The 22765-nt window shown below is 44.5% G+C and overlaps 1 protein-coding gene across 1 annotated transcript in view; it reads left to right on the top strand.

Annotated features, from left to right (window-relative positions):
* The window catches only part of nin (ninein (GSK3B interacting protein)), a gene marked incomplete at its 3' end in the record, with an annotated part of 37495 nt that overhangs the window by 12924 nt on the left and 1806 nt on the right, over positions 1–22765 (top strand). Inside the window, exons 5-27 of the mRNA XM_083633179.1 lie at positions 2401–2576; positions 3322–3468; positions 3803–3970; positions 4194–4330; positions 4523–4663; positions 4997–5171; positions 7140–7250; positions 7434–7523; positions 7749–7884; positions 8069–8190; positions 8408–9522; positions 9751–10622; positions 11067–12222; positions 13196–13294; positions 13382–13451; positions 13553–13720; positions 13805–13921; positions 14179–14325; positions 15193–15339; positions 15520–15699; positions 16665–16778; positions 18391–18492; positions 18991–19083. Coding sequence (XP_083489305.1) covers positions 2401–2576; positions 3322–3468; positions 3803–3970; positions 4194–4330; positions 4523–4663; positions 4997–5171; positions 7140–7250; positions 7434–7523; positions 7749–7884; positions 8069–8190; positions 8408–9522; positions 9751–10622; positions 11067–12222; positions 13196–13294; positions 13382–13451; positions 13553–13720; positions 13805–13921; positions 14179–14325; positions 15193–15339; positions 15520–15699; positions 16665–16778; positions 18391–18492; positions 18991–19083 — 5783 coding nt within the window. The remainder of the gene's footprint in view (positions 1–2400; positions 2577–3321; positions 3469–3802; positions 3971–4193; positions 4331–4522; positions 4664–4996; positions 5172–7139; positions 7251–7433; positions 7524–7748; positions 7885–8068; positions 8191–8407; positions 9523–9750; positions 10623–11066; positions 12223–13195; positions 13295–13381; positions 13452–13552; positions 13721–13804; positions 13922–14178; positions 14326–15192; positions 15340–15519; positions 15700–16664; positions 16779–18390; positions 18493–18990; positions 19084–22765) is intronic.

Genomic DNA, 22765 nt, shown 5'->3' on the forward strand with positions numbered 1-22765 from the left:
TGTGTCTGCAGGTGGAAAGCCGGATTGAGGGTATGTGTCCTGGTCGCTGCATAGGCGCCTCCTCTGGTCGGTCGGTGCGCCTGTTCTAGGTGGGAATAGCGTGATCCTCCCACGTGCTATGTCCTGCCGGTGAAGCTCCCCGTTGTCAGGTGAAAAGAGGAAGGAAGGAAGGTCGGAGGAAGCATGGTGCTAGTCTACGGCTCTCCCCAGATCGGCAGAGGGGGTGGCACAGTGACCGGGGCAGGAGGGGGGAAAATTGGCCAAGTATAATTGGGGAGAAAATGGGGGGGGGGTCAAAAAAACATATATTTTAATATTTAATTAAAGTCCTAGATATTTTCTTTTCTTTCAGATATTAAATTGATACTGGACTCTTGATTTGTTGTGACTTGTTCTACATTTAGACGAGACTTGGGCCTCATGACTTGAGACTGACATGGGGCTGGAACAAAGTAGACTTGGTCACACCTCTCCTTCGTAGCTGTGTGTTTACTCTCTCTACCTGTGTGCAGGCCAGATGCACCTGTGTGTTTACTCTCTCTACCTGTGTGCAGGCCAGATGCACCTGTGTGTTTACTCTCTCTACCTGTGTGCAGGCCAGATGCACCTGTGTGTTTACTCTCTCTCCCTGTGTGCAGGCCAGATGCACCTGTGTGTTTACTCTCTCTACCTGTGTGCAGGCCAGATGCACCTGTGTGTTTACTCTCTCTCCCTGTGTGCAGGCCAGATGCACCTGTGTGTTTACTCTCTCTACCTGTGTGCAGGCCAGATGCACCTGTGTGTTTACTCTCTCTACCTGTGTGCAGGCCAGATGCACCTGTGTGTTTACTCTCTCTACCTGTGCGCAGGCCAGATGCACCTGTGTGTTTACTCTCTCTCCCTGTGCGCAGGCCAGATGCACCTGTGTGTTTACTCTCTCTCCCTGTGCGCAGGCCAGATGCACCTGTGTGTTTACTCTCTCTACCTGTGCGCAGGCCAGATGCACCTGTGTGTTTACTCTCTCTCCCTGTGCGCAGGCCAGATGCACCTGTGTGTTTACTCTCTCTACCTGTGTGCAGGCCAGATGCACCTGTGTGTTTACTCTCTCTACCTGTGCGCAGGCCAGATGCACCTGTGTGTTTACTCTCTCTCCCTGTGCGCAGGCCAGATGCACCTGTGTGTTTACTCTCTCTACCTGTGTGCAGGCCAGATGCACCTGTGTGTTTACTCTCTCTCCCTGTGCGCAGGCCAGATGCACCTGTGTGTTTACTCTCTCCCTGTGCGCAGGCCAGATGCACCTGTGTGTTTACTCTCTCTACCTGTGTGCAGGCCAGATGCACCTGTGTGTTTACTCTCTCTACCTGTGCGCAGGCCAGATGCACCTGTGTGTTTACTCTCTCTACCTGTGTGCAGGCCAGATGCACCTGTGTGTTTACTCTCTCTACCTGTGCGCAGGCCAGATGCACCTGTGTGTTTACTCTCTCTACCTGTGCGCAGGCCAGATGCACCTGTGTGTTTACTCTCTCTCCCTGTGCGCAGGCCAGATGCACCTGTGTGTTTACTCTCTCTCCCTGTGCGCAGGCCAGATGCACCTGTGTGTTTACTCTCTCTACCTGTGTGCAGGCCAGATCCACCTGTGTGTTTACTCTCTCTACCTGTGTGCAGGCCAGATGCACCTGTGTGTTTACTCTCTCTACCTGTGCGCAGGCCAGATGCACCTGTGTGTTTACTCTCTCTACCTGTGTGCAGGCCAGATGCACCTGTGTGTTTACTCTCTCTACCTGTGCACAGGCCAGATGCACCTGTGTGTTTACTCTCTCTACCTGTGCGCAGGCCAGATGCACCTGTGTGTTTACTCTCTCTACCTGTGTGCAGGCCAGATGCACCTGTGTGTTTACTCTCTCTCCCTGTGTGCAGGCCAGATGCACCTGTGTGTTTACTCTCTCTACCTGTGTGCAGGCCAGATGCACCTGTGTGTTTACTCTCTCTCCCTGTGTGCAGGCCAGATGCACCTGTGTGTTTACTCTCTCTACCTGTGTGCAGGCCAGATGCACCTGTGTGTTTACTCTCTCTACCTGTGTGCAGGCCAGATGCACCTGTGTGTTTACTCTCTCTACCTGTGCGCAGGCCAGATGCACCTGTGTGTTTACTCTCTCTACCTGTGCGCAGGCCAGATGCACCTGTGTGTTTACTCTCTCTACCTGTGTGCAGGCCAGATGCACCTGTGTGTTTACTCTCTCTACCTGTGTGCAGGCCAGATGCACCTGTGTGTTTACTCTCTCTACCTGTGTGCAGGCCAGATGCACCTGTGTGTTTACTCTCTCTCCCTGTGCGCAGGCCAGATGCACCTGTGTGTTTACTCTCTCTACCTGTGCGCAGGCCAGATGCACCTGTGTGTTTACTCTCTCTACCTGTGCGCAGGCCAGATGCACCTGTGGAACCCAGACGAGCCCGGCACCCCTCGGGGATCGCTCCCTCCTCTGTCGGACCAGCTGGAGGAGAGGCTGCGGGACGCCTGCAATGAGTTGGTCATGCCGTGGGACGGCTGTGCCACTCACTCTGAGCTGCTCAACCTCTGTGAACACCTGGGCCTGGAGGTAGGGATGAGACAAGATGATTATATATCGTAGTAAAACACTGCCACGCAGGGATTTTCAAAGTCTGAGACTGTGGGTCTCTCCTCATTCGGACAAAGCACCCCCCCTCCCATATCACGATTATGTTATTTGATCCCACTGCAACTCAACAAATTGAGCCAAGATACAGTAGTCTGATTTTGCTGTTGACATGCTTCAGACTACACCAAATACATAAAAAAAGGTCTGTCTGAAGGTCATTAATTTCTTTCACAGTAAACTTCCTCAAAACTACTGTATCTCTGAACTATCTCTTTAACCAAATCACACACATTTAGGCTATTCTAAGTGATCTCGTTTAGATAACTAATGTAATATTTTCTTCCACTTCTGTTCACTGAGCCTCCCCTGAAACTGTTTGTCCCACCTCCCACTTTGGAAAACCCCTGCTGTAACGGTTATGACACCCTCCCAGATTTTTATTACCGTGCCCTCAGCTATTTCCACAGCTCTCATCTGTCAACATCCATGTTTTATTTCTGCTTATAAATTCTTATATTTATGTTGATGACTGAATTGGACATAATTTGCATAAATAAGTCAACGAATGAAAGCAAATGAGACTCAAGTTAAGACTACATTTTCCACACAAGACGTGAAAGAGAATGTTGCTGCTTCAGAAAAATAATTTCCCCTAATGGAGAGTCAGATGTGGAGTAAGTCTCAATAACACTTGTGTTTTTTGACTCATGCATGTCTTTCTCAGATAAACGGGGATGTACTCCAGAGTCTGAGTGGTGATGGGGTGATGCATGTTCAGGAATTTGTCTCCAGAGTTGTGAACCACATCAACCCCCCCACACCCTCTGCCTTCACGCCTTACAGACAGCTTAAAAGACATCACTCCACTCAGGTAATTTAAATTCTTTATTGCTCTGTTTATTTATATTTTTTTATTTAGTTATAATAATATTTATTATTAACATAGATGTTGGTTCCATAGGCAGTTTTGTGAGAGAAGTGACCAAGTGAAAAGTTTGATGTAACTTGAGTTCTTGTTTGGCAAAATCATAACACTGTTCCAGACTGGTTCCTCGATATTTTAGAGAGATTAAAGGTGAATATCAGAAACAAATTTCTTCCCCGTAAAAGTGTATGTTTTGTAACCGTTTTATTTTTTATCCGTTATTATATTTCCTCCATATATTTGCATTTATCCAGTTTACAGACACTAATTCTCCTTACAGCCTTTTGATGAGGGAGGGCGCAGGATGACCACCCCCTCTGCCATGACCAGCACCATCGGCATGCGTCTCTTCTCCAGCCTGGATGATGGGAGCGGTTACACGCCAGTCGAATACATCCTAGATGCCTGGATGGAGCAGGGCATTGAAAATAGCACTGAGATCCTGCAGGTACCTTCTTTCTTCCAGGCTACCTGTAGCCGTTACTCTAAAAAAATTTAGCATTTGGAATATTGTAAATTTATTTCATCTTTATAGGCTATGTCGAATTAATAAAAGACAGACGATGAAAGACAGGAAGAAGAGACAAAGTTATCGATTGTGCAGGTGAGATTGGAAAGAAAACTTGTAAACACCTCAAAAAACTTAGCTGTGTTTGTTCTTGTTGTTGTAGGCCTTGGATTTCAGCTTGAATGGAAAAGTGAATGTCAGTGACCTCACCATGGCTCTGGAGAATGAGTTACTTGTTGCCAAGAATGGGATTCACCAAGCGGCACTGGCCAGCTTCAAAGCTGAGATCAGATATCTCCTGTGAGTACATGAGTCTGTGACTGTAATGCCACTCAGTCAGAACTAAACACATTCATTGAAAATGGATTAGCTAAATTGATATCCATTGTTTGTTTGCATTTGTCTAAACACACTTGCACGCTGGTTTGTTGCTTGTTTGTTTTGACCATTTCGACTAGCTCATGGATGTGTTTGAATGTGTTTATTTGACAGGGAGCGTGTCGACCGAGAGCGCAGGGAGAAGGAGAAAATCTGTTCTGACCTGGAAAAAGCAGAGAAGCTGAAAAGTCAGCTGGCAACTGAGGTGGATGAGCACCACTCTGCCATTGAACGCACAAATAACCTCAATATCAGGTAACTTTTCTATCATATGCTCTCATGATTGAAATGCACAAATTCATTTATTTTTAATGCCTAAAACCTAGTTCAGACTATGCGCTCCGAGCCCTCGGCGAGCTGTTTTTGGAGCTCGGCGACAAACCCCCTTCCTGATCAGAGGCAAATCACGTTGGCTCGACGCTCGCAAATCGGCGTTCGCTTGTTAAGTGTGAACTGTCCACAGACGCGAGCTGGGAGCTCCCCCGAGCACTCACTGGTACTAACTTTACATGACGGTTTAAATGAAGAGTATTTTATCTCATAGTATTGAACTCTTCTACTCTGTATTCTCTGCCTACATGTGTACAGGAGGCTTGAGCAGGAGCACAGAGAGAAGCTGGCAGCAGTGAGGTCGGAGATGATCCGAGAGATGGAGCAGATGCAGCAGCAGGCCGGCCTGCAGCGCGAGCAGCTGGAGGCAGAGATGGAGAAGATCAGGGATGACGAAACCTTTCTCAGAGACCACCTCTCCATCTCTGTGAAGGTACCTTAAGGAAGACACACACACACACACACACTGTTATAAAGGCTTTGCGTCAGTGCCTATAGGCTGGCTGGCCCCCGGAGCAGATTCTGGGCTTCTGGGTCCAGCTAGGTCCCTGGAAACTATACCTGGATGACATTCTGGTCATGACATCGTCATCGTGTGGATGACATCACAATACTGCCTGTGACATCATGTGAGATGTGATGTTTTGTCCGATGATGTCATAGACAATCATGACATGACAATGTTGTCTGTGACAAAATAAATAAAAAGCTCGCACACTGCATGGGCTCCAGTTTCCAGTGATTTTATTTTAACACCCAAAAAGTGACGTTTTGCGCATCAAGCTCTTCATCAGACTGGTGTAGGACTGTGAGACGCCATCTTAAATGCATATATCAAAGTCACATGATACAATCACATGATGCAATCATGCAGGATGGGTTACAGCTGTGGTTACATGGCCAAAGGTCAAATAGAACTTCTCAGGAGAACTAATAGTATACAATACACAAATGTGAAAACAACTTAAGACTATAACACATGACAAATGTCAAGGTTGTTCTTTGCATAAATAAATACATTTTGGTATAAGATACCATGTACAAAACAGTCATAGTGTAACCATGTATGATAAAGAGTAAGAAGAGTACTACATAGGAGATTCAGTGACAGCGAGTATCATTCAAATGTGAATAGACGAGAGTAAAAATAAAACTTAAGACCCTCACTAGGGTGTCCCAGACACCACCGTCAGGCTAAAAGGCCGTCATCACGGGTGGGACTAAGCTATGGAGGCGCCTCGAAGTGTCTCATGCTTGAAATGTCACGTTTTGGGTGTTAAAATAAAATCACTGGAAACTGGAGCCCATGCAGTGTGCGAGCTTGTTAATTATTTTTTTCACTGTTCACCTTTGAGCTCAGCACCTGCCCATTTCGGACTTGGATGTGCGTGTTTTCTCCTTGACAATGTTGCCTGTGACCTCAGACAGCATTGGTGTTCCTGACCAACGATGTCATAATCAGCTAGACAATGCTAGACGTCTTTGATATCCAGGATTAGGGAAGAGGACAACCAGTATGAATGGAACAGGAATCCAAGGTGGGCTTCAGCCCAAGACAGCTTAGGAGGTGCTGGTCAACACCCAGTTGGCCAGCGGGTTATGGGTAAGATGGGCCTCCATCACACTCTTGCCAGTGTGGCTGCGACATTGCGAGCTTCAAGAACTGAGCCAGGCTCAGAGCTGATGAGTTCGCTGAACTCGCAAACCCTTGAGAGGGAAAGCCTGATCGCCACAGGTGGAGAAAGACTCTACGCTGTTTGGATCTGATGATGGTTCCCTGGCTGCCTTTCGACCAACCAGGTCCTACCGAGCCTCTCACCTTGAATGTGAACAAGAGTCTGGGTCTTTCAAACCTGTAATGAACTCTAAAACACACACACACACACACACACACACACACACACACACACACACACACACACACACACACACACACACACACACACACACACACACACACACACACACACACACACACAAGCCTCATACAGTATCTTAATATTTCTGCTGTATTTGTTCTCTCTTGTTTTTATCTAAATTATACAGTATTCATGTGTTTGTTGTTGCTCCACAAAACACTTGGTGACATGTTGTATTAGAAAATGTCATATAAATAAATGTTACTATGACATGGCTTGAAGGAAAAAAGCTTTTGCACACCTAGGCTCAACAGGTGCGTCGGAGAAGGGCAAAACCCTCTTCTTCTGTAAGAGAATCTGATGAAGGTCTCACGACCGAAACGTTATTCTTATTAAACGTTTGATTGCATGTGGAGACAGTGTGCGGGTGTTTATTCTGGTACTATGACATGGCTTGACATTTGACATTTCTCACTAAATCATCTTCCACTTCATCAAATAGAACAGATGATTGAGATGTTATTGGCTTCTGTGTCTCTCAGGAAAATAGACGTCTTGAAATGGAGCTGCTGGACAGCACTGAGAAATTACTGGAGGCAGAATGCCAAATCTGTAAACTCCAAGCGAGTTTGGACAACATTCTGAAAGAAAAGGTACAAAGACGTACAGGATGTTATTATATTGTATTTGCACTTTGCTCTTCATTTTCCTTTTATTTAATAAAATACAGACTTTTTATAGTGTTGCTCTCATTGCAAGTCTTTCTTGATTAGGTCAGCTACAGTACATACATAAACTATGTATGATCTTATTATGTATGATCTTATTTCCTTCAGTTTGGCGACTTGGACCCTGGTAGTGCAGACTTCCTCCTCCAAGAGGAACGGATCAAACAGCTACGCAGCAGCTACGAGGAGCAGTGCAGGGTAATGGCAATTCAATCACTAAAGCACTCTGTTTTTCTGGAATGTTTTTGATTTGATTTTACTTAGCCCTTTTTATGGAACATGTAAGATAAGGTGAAAATGATGTAAGCGTTCCAGATGAGGTTCTCTGCATTTTAGACCAGATGAACCTCAGGTCATAAATGTTTTTTGGAAATGGATATATAGCATTTGCATAGTTTTACCTCAAGTATTCTTATTTGGCAGGAACTTCAAGATCGTATTGATGAGCTGCAGTCAGAGTTGCAGGACTTCCATAGTCTTGGTCGAGCTCATTTGCTCTGCAACAAGCCTCTGTCTGAGGAGCTGGAGAGCAAGAGTCCTGGCATGGAGTCCGATCCAGGTAGGCCTGATGATTATGTACAGAATCAATCACTGGAGAATTCATTACAATACACTAACTACATGGATTCATGATCATGAAGACACTTGGCACATGGACATTTTGTACAGAAACAAGTCAACCTTGTGTCAATTTTCACCACCCACAAACCTTCTAACTTAGGATTTTTCTTTTTTTTGTCCAGGTTTAGGCTCAGAGGAGGTTCAGCCATTCCACATGAGCCTGGAGGCAGAGATGATGCTCGAGCAGCTGAAGGAGCAGCATCTTCGGGAGATGGAGGATTTACAAACTCGGCTGGAAAGCAAGGTGAGTGTAGCAGATCCACTGTTTCTCTGCAAACAATGTATGTGATTGTAACAAAAACATCAAACCAAATTGAAGGGAGTGTTCGTAGGACATCCGTTTTGACAGAGAATTACAAGTTCGACAATACATACCACCTGCAAGTACTAGAGAGGGGACGCTGAACAATCTTCTGTCCATTAACACCTGGTAACATGGCTACTCTCTCATGTCATCACAGATCACTGAATTTGATCAGATGGTAGAAGAGCAGAGGGCGTCCCGTGAGGAACAGAAGGTTGCCTTATCCCTCCAGTACCAGGTGAAGGTTCAGGCTTTAAAGGAGGAGATGGCCAGCATTCAGAGCCACGCACAGGAGCTCCACAGCCAGCTAGAGCAGGTCGAGCTGGAGCGGGCCCGTCTGGTGCAGCGGCAGGCCGGGGAGAGGGAAGAGCTCGAGAACCAGCAAGAGGAGGAAGTGGGAACCCTCAGGCAACAACTGCTGGAGGTCCACACCCATGTCGCCGACCTGGAGGAGCAGATGAAGACCCTTGATGCCCAGCAGGCTGAGACCGAACTGAACCTGGAAACAGAGATGGAGGAACTTAAGACACAGCATGCCTTGGAGATAAAGAAAGTAGAAGAGAGGCATGAAGAGCTGTTGAATGTCAGACTGGAAAAGGAGAGGATGAGACTGCAGGAAGAGTTGGAGAAGAGATTGTTAGAGGATTGGGAAAGGCAGAAGGAGCAGTTGCAGCAAAGCCATGAGGATGAATTGAGGGCCAGACTAGAGGAGGCAAGCGTGAGGTTTGAAGAAGAGCGTGATGAGCTAGTGAAGAGCCTAACAGAGGAGTGGCAGAAGGAGAAGGCTGAGATGGATGAGCAGACTAATGAGTCTCTGCAGGCGGTACTCGAGGGAGAGATGTTGAGAGTTGTCAAAGAGCATGAAGAGAGGGAGAGCCAGCTCAGGGAAGAGTGGGAGGTCAAGCGAGCTGAGCTTCAGGAGCGTCAAGAGGAAGCTCTGAGGACCAGAGCCGCTGAAGAAAGGTCGCAGTTACAGCAACAGCACGAGCAGAGGGAGAGAAGGCTGAAGGAGGAGTGGGAGAGGGAAAGATTGCAGCTCGAGGAGGATTACGAAGGGATGCTCCAGGATAGACTGAATGAAGAGAGGGAGAAGCTTGAAGCTGAGAAGGAAGAGGTGGACAAGAGGCTGGAGCAGTTAGTGGAGCAGGAGAAGGTTCACCTGGAGGAGAGCCATAGGGAGGCCATGCAGGAGCTGACCGCCAAGCACAGTGAGGAGAGGGAGACACTCGGCAGCATGTTGGACAAACTACGAGATAACATCGCTCAGGAGAGGTGAGATACTTTACTTTTGAGGGATGCGTATTGTAATTTTCTTTATATTTATTTGATTGCATTCATGTCACAGGAACATCTTTATCAATTAAACTTGTCTCGAAAGGTGCATATTTAAGAATATGATAACATGTTAAAAAAGGAAATTTGATCAAGAAAGCTAACATTTGTTGCACTGTTAAGAGTCGGATGCTGTTTCCATAACCGTCATTGATTAACCGTGTACAGGAGGGAAGTCGAGATCCACTTCACCCGGAGAATCAAGGAAGTGGAAAATCGTTTCTCAGTTGATCAAGAATCTGCTGCAGAGCGTTTTCAGGCTGATGTGTTGAAAGTCGAACAGCACTACCAAAGTGAGCTGAAGGCTCTTTCTGAAAGCCATGCCACGCACAGACTCAAATGGGAGGCAGTGATGGAGGAGGCCCTTGGCGAGGCCGAGGAACAAAGGAGAATGATGCAGGAGGTCATGGAGCAAGAAAGAAAGAGCCTTAATCAGGTGTGGACAGAAGAGCAGCGCGAGCTAGAAAGCTGCCGCAAGGAAGAGATGGAAGCACTGGTGAAAAAGAACCAGGAGCTGCAAAAGGAGCTGGATCATTTTGTTAGCTCAGCCCAGACCAAAGAGATAGAGCTGAGTAGACAGCTGAATGATCTCCACAACAAGCTTCAGGAGAACCTGAAGACCAAAGATGAGCTTCTGGCCCAGTCTGAGAGGAAAGCGGTTGACATTGAGCTTCTGCTAAATCAAACTGTGGAAGACTTTAAACTGGAGAGGGAAGAACTTCAGGATAGCCTTTCAGAACTTGCAGCAGAATACACAGAGGTGCTTTCCATGTCTGATCGTCTGATTGAGGAGAGGATTGAACTGTTAACGGAGCGCGATGATTTCAAGATGAAGATTGAAGAGGCGGAGATGCTTCTTCAACAGGCAGCGGTGGACTTTGAGCTTGAAAGGCAAGAGCTTCAGGAAAATATAGCCTTACTTGAGGAAAAGTTAATGGATAATCTTTCTTGCTGTGAAGCGCAAGATAATGAGAGAGTAGAGCTTATAGCAGAGAGAGACCTGCTTAGTATCAGAATTAAGGAGATAGAGAAGGAACTCGGTCAGCGCTTAGAAGAGTCAAATGAAGTACAAACGCTCATGGAGGAAGAGCCAAAACCTAGTGAAATTTGTTGTGAGACTTGTGATGATAAAGATGATAAAGCAGTAGGTATCTCAGATGACTGCAATGACCACCAGTGTGAAGTCTGTCTGGAAAATGATATTATGGATACCAAATCCTCTAATAGGGAAGCAGTTTGTTTATCACCCAACCTTAGCGAACAAGATGATGATGATGTAGAGAAGAATATAATTGAAGAATATAATAATGAAGCCCCTGCGGAGACCGGTGCCATTGAGAACCAAGAAAAAGATGATGAAGCTGCTGCAGAAGATAGGATGGCAAAAAATAATGACACATTCCCTGAAAATGGATCTGATAATCAAGTTAGCGCTGTTCCAGAAGACTCTTGTCCTCCTGAACCCTCTTATGACCATGGCCCAGAATCCCCAGTTCCAGATGAGAATCAATATGCTGATGCTGTAGATGATGAGAAAAAAGAGGATTTTTCCAGAGAGAGGCTACGTGAATGTAATGCATCCGCCTCAACACCTGCGCCGTCAAAACGTGAAGATGCAACGGACTGTGAGAAAAAAATCGCTCTTGAATCATATGAAGAGAACTACAAACCTCAATACGTCCTAGCTTTGAGAAATGAAACCTTGTCCCATGAAGAGGAGTGGTGCATCGAGGTTGCGGTTGATCCCTCAGCCCTGGAGGAGACGGGTGACCCCGATGATCTGATCCCAGAGGATGCTGAGGTTAATCATTTACCAAACTCTCATGTTGAGCTAGTTTCTCCGGAGTGTGAACAGAAAACAGTTCAAATGAACGAGGAGCGAGCTGACTGTGCCCATTATTATCTGGAACCTCTGGAGCAAAATGGTGATTGTGACCAGGGCAGTTTTCTCCTTAAACTACAGGCCCTGTATCACAATGCTACAGAAGAGAACAATCTCCTGCTTGAGAAGATGTATCTGCTTCAGCAGAAAACAAACACGCTGGAGAATATTTTGGCTCACAACAATGAAAAGAGAGAAACTGCCCACCAGATATTAGAGGAAAACTATCATCTCAAAGTTAAAATGCTGTTTTTAATGGAGCAGGCCAAAGAGCTGGAGATGAAGGCCTTACAGACAACAGATCTTCAGATTAGATATGAAGATTGTCTCTGTGAAAACGCCAGGCTGAAGCATCAAAACGACAAACTTGACAAGAGGGTTTGGGGCTTTGAAAGCAGAATGCACATGATCCACGATTTCCAAGATCAACAAATCATGCTGGTGGACGAGTTCGGCAGGGTGCGCGAGGAGAACTCTGACAGCTTGGAGAACTCTGACAGCTTGGAGAACGCCAAGCTGTCAGAGTTCGTCAGCGAATTGGAGAGGCAGGATGAGATGCTTTCGGCCATGGAGCCAGACGCTGGACCCTTTGAGACGCCAACAGAGGAATCTTTCCAGGAGGAGCTGAAGATTCAGGCTTTGACCGACATGCAGGACTGCTGCGTGGAGTTTGAGAAGCAGAATGACAAACTTCGCAGAGCCATCGCAGCGCTACAAGACAAGTCGCTGGCATTAAGTGAAAGGATGCAGACCCATAGGTAACACGGAGGAAAACGACTGTAGGATCCCACCCCTCCTTGTCTGCAGTGGCCTCTGTTATCCCATCCCTCTTGTCATGATTTGCTTATCAGTAGGACTCTTCATACTGTTCCCAAGCAGAAGATAGTGCTGTTGTCCACCCTATGCTTAGGCACCTCAGGCTGTGAATCCTTGTGTGATGCTACAGGTCTTAGGCACCTCAGGCTGTGAATCCTTGTGTCATGCTACAGATCTTAGGCACCTCAGGCTGTGAAACCTTGTGTGATGCTACAGATCTTAGGCACCTCAGGCTGTGAAACCTTGTGTGATGCTACAGATCTTAGGCACCTCAGGCTGTGAATCCTTGTGTCATGCTACAGATCTTAGGCACCTCAGGCTGTGAATCCTTGTGTGATGCTACAGGTCTTAGGCACCTCAGGCTGTGAATCCTTGTGTGATGCTACAGGTCTTAGGCACCTCAGGCTGTGAAACCTTGTGTGATGCTACAGATCTTAGGCACCTCAGGCTGTGAATCCTTGTGTCATGCTACAGATCTTAGGCACCTCAGGCTGTGAATCCTTGTGTGATGCTACAGGTCTTAGGCACCTCAGGCTGTGAATCCTTGTGTGATGCTACAGGTCTTAGTCACCTCAGGCTGTGAATCCTTGTGTGATGCTACAGATCTTAGTCACCTCAGGCTGTGAAACCTTGTGTGATGCTACAGATCTTGTACACTTTTGTGGCTGAGCCGCTTCGATCCCCGTAGATCACCCTTGTAAAGCAACAACACGGCTAGTTCACTGTGACATTGAATCTAGTCTGTGGTGTAGTTTGCCTTTACCCTTGGATGTGTTATAAATCTAATTTGTTGTTTTACTGTAATATTATTTCGAAACTTTGCATTTAATTAGAAGCATAAATTGTGAGTATTATGGTTTCTAATACCTTGTAGGAATCTATTTTGTCTGACTTTTTATCTTCTATATTCTATAGATCAGAGGCCAGTCGTCTTGCCGAAGAAAACCTCATCCTCAGGGATAAGATTGCCATGTTGAAGGAGGAGGACTTGAAAGAGGCACAGGAACACTTGCTGTAGGGAGCTTCACGTTTCAAAATGTTGTTTCCACGCATTGTTTTTCTAATGTGAAATTGACATTTTCTTTTTTCGTGTCATCTTAGAAAGAAGTTGGAGCGCTTCAGGAAAGAGAAGATCGCAGCTCAAAAGGTGGCAGAGAATTTCAAGAAACAGGTAACATTTTTTGTTAAAATAAATAAACCAGTAAAACTATTTTTGCCACCCGATTATTTTTTCCTTCATTCAGAGACACCGTTGTATCTCCTCCTCTGCAGATTTCAGAGCTGCGTTCACGGAGCCAGAAGGTGCAGGACGAGAACCGGCTGCTGACAGCAAAACATGCCCAGAGTGCTGCCAGAGGGAAGGAGCTACGGCAGCAGCTGGCTGAGCTGACAAAGGAGAAGGACAGGAGAGAGGCGCTGTCTGCTGAAGAAAGAGTCCAGGTAAAACAATGTTTTCTGAAAGGCTGATGGTTGCCCCTGGTGCTGGCCATGGTGGGTAGTTAATTAGTGGTTGTTTTGTGTTAGATGGCAGCTTGTGTGTCTGACCTGGAGGCAGAGCTGACCAAAGCTCTGGAGGGTAATGCACAGCTGGAGGAGAGGAATACCCTGCTAACACTGCAGCTCTCTGGCCTCAGGGAGAAGGTGAGCAGGTCATGGGCACCACGATGAATCTAATATGAACCTCATACTGTACATCAATGCATGGTACATACACTTAAGTGCCCAAAGTATTAAGACCACCTACTCTTTTCATTAAATGACCGGGTGGCTCTCAATGAAAGTTTGTTAATTAAAATATGATTAATTAATCAGGATTCATATTTTGTATAATTGGTGTGATCAACTGCCAGCAGTACAGGTATTTTAAGCATTGTTTGTTTTCTTGATATTGTCCTTAGGTGGTCGACATGGACACTATGGAGAATGAGCTCAGCCACTTGTTGCAGGAGCGGACGAGCATGGATAAAGAGACTCAGGGCCTGCGCAGCCAGCTGGCCAAAGAGACTCAGGGCCTGCGCAGCCAGCTGGCCAAAGCTCGCGAGAGGGTAAGAGTTTATCGCAACCTGCTGAGGATTCTCATTGTGCTGCAGCCTTTATTAAATCCAGGAGGCTCAATTAATAATACATTTTTATTTCCATTGACTGCCTGTGAAAGACAAAAGGCTTCTTTAGGAACTGGGATTAAAGTAAAAGTAAACTTTACATTTCACCATATTTGCTGTTGGAATTACTCTTGTTTAGTCTGGTCTAACTTTCAGTTTTATTAAATTAATTTGTGGGGGGAAATTACAAAACATTTTACCATTTGGTGGACACGTCAGTCCCCCCCGTGAGAACATTGTGTACATTTTAAAGTAAAAATGGATCAATCTGGTGCACTTTGAGATCAAAATGAAGAGACTAGATCTATGAAGAACTACACACATCACATTAATATCCTCTTTACTGTTCTGTGGCTTTACAATGATGAAAAAATAATTGTCTCCCTATATATATATTCTGCATACAGGTATATGGTAGAATTCTGCTTGCTTAAATAATACAATGATCCATATACCAAAATCACTTCCAGGGGAGAACTCAACTAAAGTAACATTTGCTTTGAAAACAACAGTAAAATTAAATCAAAAGGGAACTTCCTAACTTATTGGCTGGAATAATATTCAGACAAGATAATAATATACTGTAAGCCCTAAAGCAGGAGTTTGCAGTCAACTATACTTGAAATTGATATATGGCAGTTAGGAATGCACATTTTCCACAAATTCTGGAATCGATCATTGGTAACGTTAACGATCAATCAATCGATTAATTGTAATTAAAAATACGAATTTTTTCAAATAATACCAAAGTGTGGTTTTTCCTCAATAAAACCTTTATTTATACAGCATTCACCCCTTTTTCCACTCTAGGCCAAGACAATGGAAGAAACTCATCAGGCTGTCAACCTTCAAAGTGCTCTTCTCAAGGCAGACCTGTCTGTGTCGCAGCAAGACCGGGATGCCCTCAAACATGAAGTTGTCTCGCTACGCAAACAACTGCAGAATGCCACTGATAAAGTAAGCCATTTACGACCTGTGGCACTTAGCAGAGTTTGACAGAATAATAATGGTCAAGTACAACACCACAGAGAAAAAGGAAATAATGTGACTTTGTTTGAAGCTGTTCAAATGTCTTTCAAACAAGATCATTGAATCGTGCATGTCTCTTCAGTAGACTAACCTTTCCCTCTGTCTCAGAGCCATGTTTTGGAGCTGGCCTTGCACTCCAGAGGATTCCACAGTCCGAGTAAGAAGCTGTACAGGGACGAGATGTCGCGACTGCTGGAACAGGAGCAGCAACGACTCAGGCAGGAAAACGAGAGGCTTCAAGCGGAGGGGCACAACAGCAGAGGAGACCTTGTGCACTCCAAAGAAAAGGTGAGCTGCAGACTATGGCTACAGCCAAATTGGCTAGCTTTCAAATATAGTGATGTAAATAGCCATGATGGCTCTGATGGCCCAATTGGTGGCCTAACTGTTCTTTCTATAATGAGCTATTTTCTCATTTGAACATGTCCCCCAACAGTGATCGATCCAGCCTCGGGTCAGTCCCAAGGCATTGTCAATGTTACAGCGTGACTGACTAACGAACGGATCGAGACCAATCCATAGTCCCCCTCTTTGGTGGGGGACAACTAAGTAGTATCCTCTAACCTAGGCATCTCACGGGCTCGATTCCTAGGCTCGCTGAGCTGGCCCTCGCATACGCAGCTCAGCTGCTACACGTCCTCGCCTGCAGCTCGGCTGCTGCGTGGCCTCGCCTGCCCTATTGACGTGCGCGCAATGTCTCCCTCTCTCTCCATCAGTCTCTCTCCCAGTCTCCCTCTCCCTCTCCTCTCTCTCCCTCAGTCTCTCTCGTGTGTGTGTGTCACTGATGACATCATCACTGAACTATAGCCTCAGCCTTAGGCCAATTAGGGAAATAAATCTGCCGTAATTAAAAAATCTGGCTCCGTCAGGTCACCCACATGGGTGCTCTTTACACCCCCTGAAAGTTTCAGCCCGATCCCACGGAAAACGACATAGGCCCATAGGCCCAGCTGCGAATGCGAGCTGCAGGGCCAGCTTGGCAAGCTGCTAGCTAATTAGCCTAATTAAAAGATCCGGCTCCTTCAGGTCAGGGTGCCCTTTAGCTGTGGCCGAACACAGAACTTGAAACAAACAAACATTGCCCAGTGCCCACATACTCAATTTTATAGATAGATAGATAGATAGATAGATAGATAGATAGATAGATAGATAGATAGATAGATAGATAGATAGATAGATGGATAGATATAGATAATATTAGCGTTTCAATATCTTTTACCTTAAATTGTTCCGCCTTTATTTTGTGTCTACAGGTGCGGCACCTTGAGGCGACCATCGTGGCCCTGAAGCAGCAGAGTCAGTCTGGCCTGGTCAAGGCCTTGGAGCAGGAGAACATCTCTCTGAAGCAGGAGCTAGAGCTGGCCAGGGTACGAGTTGTATCAATCTAACCAGATTAGGGATGCACGATATATCGGCAATCATATCGATATCGGCCGATGTTAGTCATTTTTTAACATATCGGTCATATCGGTATCGGTCAGATGTTGCAATGTTAATATCGGTTATCATTATCAGCCAAATTCTTCACATTGATATGAAATAATGCAGTAACTCTATGATTTATGGGCTTTTCCAAAGGCTTTGCAAATAAAGAAATGCATAACTTTTTCAAATTCAGTGTTAACTCATTGAGTGCCAAGGACGTCTTTCGACGTCCAATTAAATAGTGACGTAGAGTGCCAAGGACGTCTTTCGACGTCCAATGCGTTTTTTGATGGTGGGACGTCGATCAAAGCCTTCTGCATCTCCTGTACAAATATTGTAGCTATTGGAGGTCTATAACCTATTTTACAGAACCCTTGGGTGGCGACAGTGCTCTCCAGATAACAGAAAGGCAGAGAAAAACAGAGAAGAAGTCGTTGGGGAAACGGAAATCGCATCGCATCCGTATGCATCGATATGCTGAAGCATAACGTTAGCTGTGCCTGCAGCAGCCAATCTGCTCCCACAATTGAGCTCCTCCGTGTCCGCTGTGACAGCCCATCCGCATGATCAGCCGTGGAGTTGTTATTATTCTCAACTGGAAGCATGGGAGCCGGTGACAAACACACGCGGAACGCTGTAAAAAAGCTGGATGTCGCGCACCCTTCACTGTGCACAGCAAACTCAGCAGAGAGCCACCAGAGACACTCCCATACGGAGGAGGAGTGTGCAGTTGAGGGGTGGGGGGGGGTGGGGCACGCAGAGCAGCACACAACACCCAGACAGACCCAGACAGCAGGACAGGATTGGCAAACGCAAGCCAGAATATCCGATGCCCACCAGCAGCAAATCAAGACCAGCAAGAAGCTGCAACCAGCAGCACACGCAGGGGCCAGCGCTGCTGGTTGCAGCTAAAAAATATTATTCTGCCAAACAAAATTCCCTGGCCTTCACTGTTTTATTGAAGGAAATTATTTTTGAGGTGTGACTACATCAGAAAATTAGCTTCAGAGTCAGTGATGTGTTTGAAATGTTTAATTTCACAAAAGGGTCATTATCTCAGCTTCTAGAAAAAAATGGCTGTTTTTGGTTAAATCAAGCTATCTTCTCCGGCTGATAACTAAAGAACGGAAAATTATATCAATAAACCTGTTTTTGCTGATGATAGAAGAGAGTCTCATCGTTCTTTTTGCGTGTTCAGTGTTTACATAGTAATATCACACAATATTCTGTGGGCCTCGAGAAATCACTGAAAAAAGCTCTGAAACTCTGGCACTGGGAGCGTCCGTTCTCCAAAAGTGGCTGGCACTCAATGAGTTAACATGTGTTTTTCAGTATGTACAAAATGTGATGATCATAAAAATGTGGTTTTATACAGATCATATCGACATCGGTAAATATCGGTTATCGGCCATAACAGCAATGTTAATATCGGTTATCGGCATCGGCCAAAATTTTCATATCGGTGCATCCCTAAACCAGATACCTGTGCTTTTCTGAACACGCTGATGATGTGCTGTCCTTGTGTATTCTCATGGCTTGATGTATTTGCTTCAGGGCTGTGAGGGTGAGGAAGGACACGCACGGCTGGAGAGCCTTCAGCAAGAAAATGAGGACCTAAAGGACCAAATAGCCCATCTGTCTACACATGTGATAGAGGTCAGTCCTGGTACCAATTTTCAGCTTTCATTTGATTTCTTTCTTTCAATGAAAATGCCTCAATTTGCACTTGTGTGATTTAAATTGGCTGTTTGCTTATGTATATTGAGTGATTTTGTTTTAACCTACTTTCTTGGCCAAGTGTGTCTTGGAAAACCCACATTGTAATTCTCCAAGTGGGGACTGTCTGATTAGATTAATGTTAAATAAAAAAATATTGTTGTGCACCCCTCCTTCCTGGAGGTGTCACTCCTCTCTCCTCACTGTTTATCTTTCTGTGTACACAGACAGTTCACACTGTTTTTCTTACTGTGTGCACAGACATTTCACACTGTTTATCTTTCTGTGTACACAGACAGTTCACACTGTTTTTCTTGCTGTGAACAGACATTTCAGACTGTTTTTCTTGCTGTGAACAGACATTTCAGATTGTTTGTTTTTGTTGCTGTGTACACAGACATTTCACTCCTCTCTCCTCACCGTTTTTCTTGCTGTCAGACATTTCACGGCCACTTTGCTGGACTTCTGCCACCGTCGCCTCACAGAATGCCTCGCAGACAGCATCATGGTGAAGATCCAGACAACATGCAGGTACAGAACATCCACAGCCTTGTCTCATAGCAGACCTGGGCAAAAAAGTATCTGTCAATATTTAAACTACCGTACTTGAGATATGTGTGACTAAACCTTTCACATGAAGGTCTGCCAAATTTAAATTATCACGAAGATAAACAAATGAAGAGCTCCTACTACCGCTTTTCAACGCTTTTCTTGTTTGGAATCAGTTTGGAACGTTCTCAACCACTATTTTGCCCAAGTCTGCTTTAGTTAACTCACACCTATAAACCCAAAACAGTAGCTTAGTACTTGGTGCCATTACGCCATTGGTCATCTCTCGCTTTATCCTACCATGGACTAGAGGTGAGAGTGACGTAGAGATGGTAGGAGGTAAGTATAGTAGCAGTCCTCCTACCATCTCTCTATCTCCATCACTTCTTTCTTTGCTCACGTAATGCTTTGTTGTCATGATTTATAAATGCATAAATCATGAAAGCTTTAAGAAGAGAATACTTGACTATATCGAATTGGCAATATGTTGGAATATAATGGTATGTCAACATAAATACACCCATTGTAATTCTTTCACTTTCAATTTGGTGGAGAATGTACCCACTCAAATCAAATGAATTACTCAACTCAGGTGCTGCTAAATGGATTTTTCATTGGATGTGTTGTCGGTCTTGTTTTCACATCATTTTGCAACACTTGAGCTGAGTTACACGTGAGGGTGACAATCCTCATTTGTGTTGCCCTTTCCATCCATGACACCTTCTCATCTATATGCTGGGTTTGCTTTGGTCCATCTTTTGCTGCTTGTCACAAATTCATCTCGACACCCGTCTATCCTTGTGTCCTAATGCCATGTGTGTTTAGACTGTTTACTTTTTGGGTTTGGTATTTAGACTGTGCCTCCTGTGTGTCTCTCTTCCTTGTGATTCTGAGTTCACCACCATTACGTATTACATTTTCCATGTCGGGACTGAAGTGGTGTGTGTCTCCTGGGTGTGGCCTTGGCGACGGTTTTCCACTTGTCACCTTCCACAGCGTGACAGGGTCAGAAAGCTCCTCTTCCTTCCCACTACTACTGAGGCTCACTGTAGTCTGTCCTGCTTTAGCTGTAGATGGCCTCATCCCACCATGTTTTTAGTCATAGCTGACTTGTTGAGCTGCTGCTGTTGTCTTTTGTAGTATGTCACCAGTGGATGTAGTGGCAGGAGGGTAAACCCACCTAAACAAGGTTTAGCCACACTTTTCTTTGTGGAATAGTTCATCCAAATATCCTCCTTTTTATAACATAACATACAGTATAAACATCACAGTATGTTTAAAAAAAAGTTTGCTTTATCATGGTCACCAACTGCCAGTCTGAGTTTACCCACCTTTCCCTTTGCCACTACATGACTGAAGCTCGATCAGTGACTGAATTACCTAAGGCAGATCTATGTAAAGGCCCAAAATACCAGGGTTTGGGTCAATTCATGAATTAGCTCCTCAATTACCATTACCGTAGACTGAGGAATTGGAATTGGAATTTGAAATAACCTACAGGAAATTTAATTGGAAGTTGTATTTAATTCTGTGAAGTCCCCCCCTCCCCCCCTTTTTTTTATTACTTACCACACTGAGATTTCACATAGTATTATGTATTATCACTACTGAATATCATAAAATATTAAAGGTACCTTACCTTTCAGGTAGTATTTGATGCATAACGCAATTGTAATGCATACGCTATGATCTTTTATTTCATTCATAATGTTTTATTTATAATGTTTAGCAAGTCAAGACAACCACGCTTACAAATGACATTTCATAGAATTGAATGGAATTCCATTCTGTTTCCTGACATTCCAATACAGTTAGAATTCTGTGACATTCCAATTCCAGGAATGTGCCATGAATGACCCCTGCCCTGCACAAATACCCATGTAAAGGCCTGTTATGTGAGTGGGCCTGTGTGGGTGGTAAGGACGAGAGGAGAGGGGTGGAGCCTTGGTGAAGTGTACCTGCCTTCTCTCTCCAGGAGGCGGCGCCGGAGCAGAGGGCGGCTCACGCGGACAGCTACCGGCGGATCGGTGGACTGTAACACCCCGCGTCTTACCCTGCTCTCCACTTTAACATCTTTCCTCCGAGACTGCTCCCCCCGTTCTGCCCTTCCTCTCCTGGGTTTGAACACTGGGAGTGAAAATGCCGGGCGCTGTACAGTACATGTACAGCCGCCCTGTTCTGAATCCTCATAGGAGATTGTGAAACCTGGTCAAATGTGACCAAGATCTTGAGTCTTGTCTATATTTCAAAAGGCAAGAATGCGTAATGTGTTTCACTGCCGCTAGGTGGCAGGAAAACACAGAAAAGCCTCCCGTTATTTTCCTAAAGGGAGTTTGATCAAAACAATGATGTTATTATTATCGTTGTCATCAGAAAATCTTAAGTTTGTTAGACATACCGTATTTCAAACTTAGGGCTGGGAGATATGGTTGATATCAATATCATGATAATCATAAGGATTTATCCCTATCAATATACATGATATGGCTCACTAATGCAAAATCACATTAACCAATCAAATGAATGTTCATCTGATTGAAACGAATGGTGATGTGATGTCAAACAAAACTGAAATTGTCAAATAATATTCCTACCATACCTCATTTGATCAGTTTTAAGTAACATTTGCTTGTCATCAATTCAGAGAAGCAGAAATGTCACGAACGATATCAAAATATCTTCATATCATCACAATATTATTCCACTGAAATACGATAATATTGAATTATCGTCCAGCCCTACACCCACTACACTGACTATACTGTGATATTCTGACAAACTTTTTTTTTCTTATATATATATATCTCCATGCATTAAAAGCGTTTTCTTATATATAAAATGCTCCATGCATTAAAAGCGTTTGTAGTTTGAGTAGCTGTCTTGATTACAGGGAATGATTTTAACAGAATGTATATCTGGGAATGTTCTATTATGCACTTGCACAAATTAACAATGTTTGAGACAGGGTAAATGTCATTAGAGGCTCAATCTTGTGTGATAGTTTGCCTTATGATAACTGAAGAGTGTTACATTTGGGCGAGGTCAGTGCCTAACAGCCTTCTGAGCCAATCGGCAAATATGTGACGAATAAAATGTCTACATACTGTAGGTAAAGCCGTTACTGCCGATTATCCATGTGTCCACCAGTCAAGGTTTATAGGGATTTGTTAATGACAGATTGTTCTTAGTTAAATGTTCACTTCTCAGTGTAACCAGCCTGTTTTTCTGTTTGATTACACCTCATTTAACACACACACACACACACACACACACGTTTCTTTAAGCTCTTAAATCCACCAAAGTTCAGTTTTGCAGCCTGTGTTGTAATGTTGGGACTGCGTTTTGCTGCTCTTTGTTTTGCTGCTGCACGACCAAAGTGAATCGCATGTTGTCATACATGATTCTAGGTGGGTTTGTTTGCTCAAACACATCTTTACACAACTTTGAGCTTTCATCGTTTATCTCATATTTATTATTAGAAAATGATTGTCTGCAGTAGTCATTAGTGTCATGTGTTTTTCTGTCTTTTGGGGATTGTCTTTTTTTGTACAATCTGTAAACTATTTTATTTGGTCATGTTTGTTTCTTCTATTTTAATAGAATTATCTTATGGTTTAATTTTATTTTTATTTATTCTTTAAATTATTTTTTGTAGAGGTTATAG

Source organism: Poromitra crassiceps, assembly GCF_964638095.1.
Source record: "Poromitra crassiceps genome assembly, chromosome: 3".
Lineage (NCBI taxonomy): Eukaryota > Metazoa > Chordata > Actinopteri > Beryciformes > Melamphaidae > Poromitra > Poromitra crassiceps.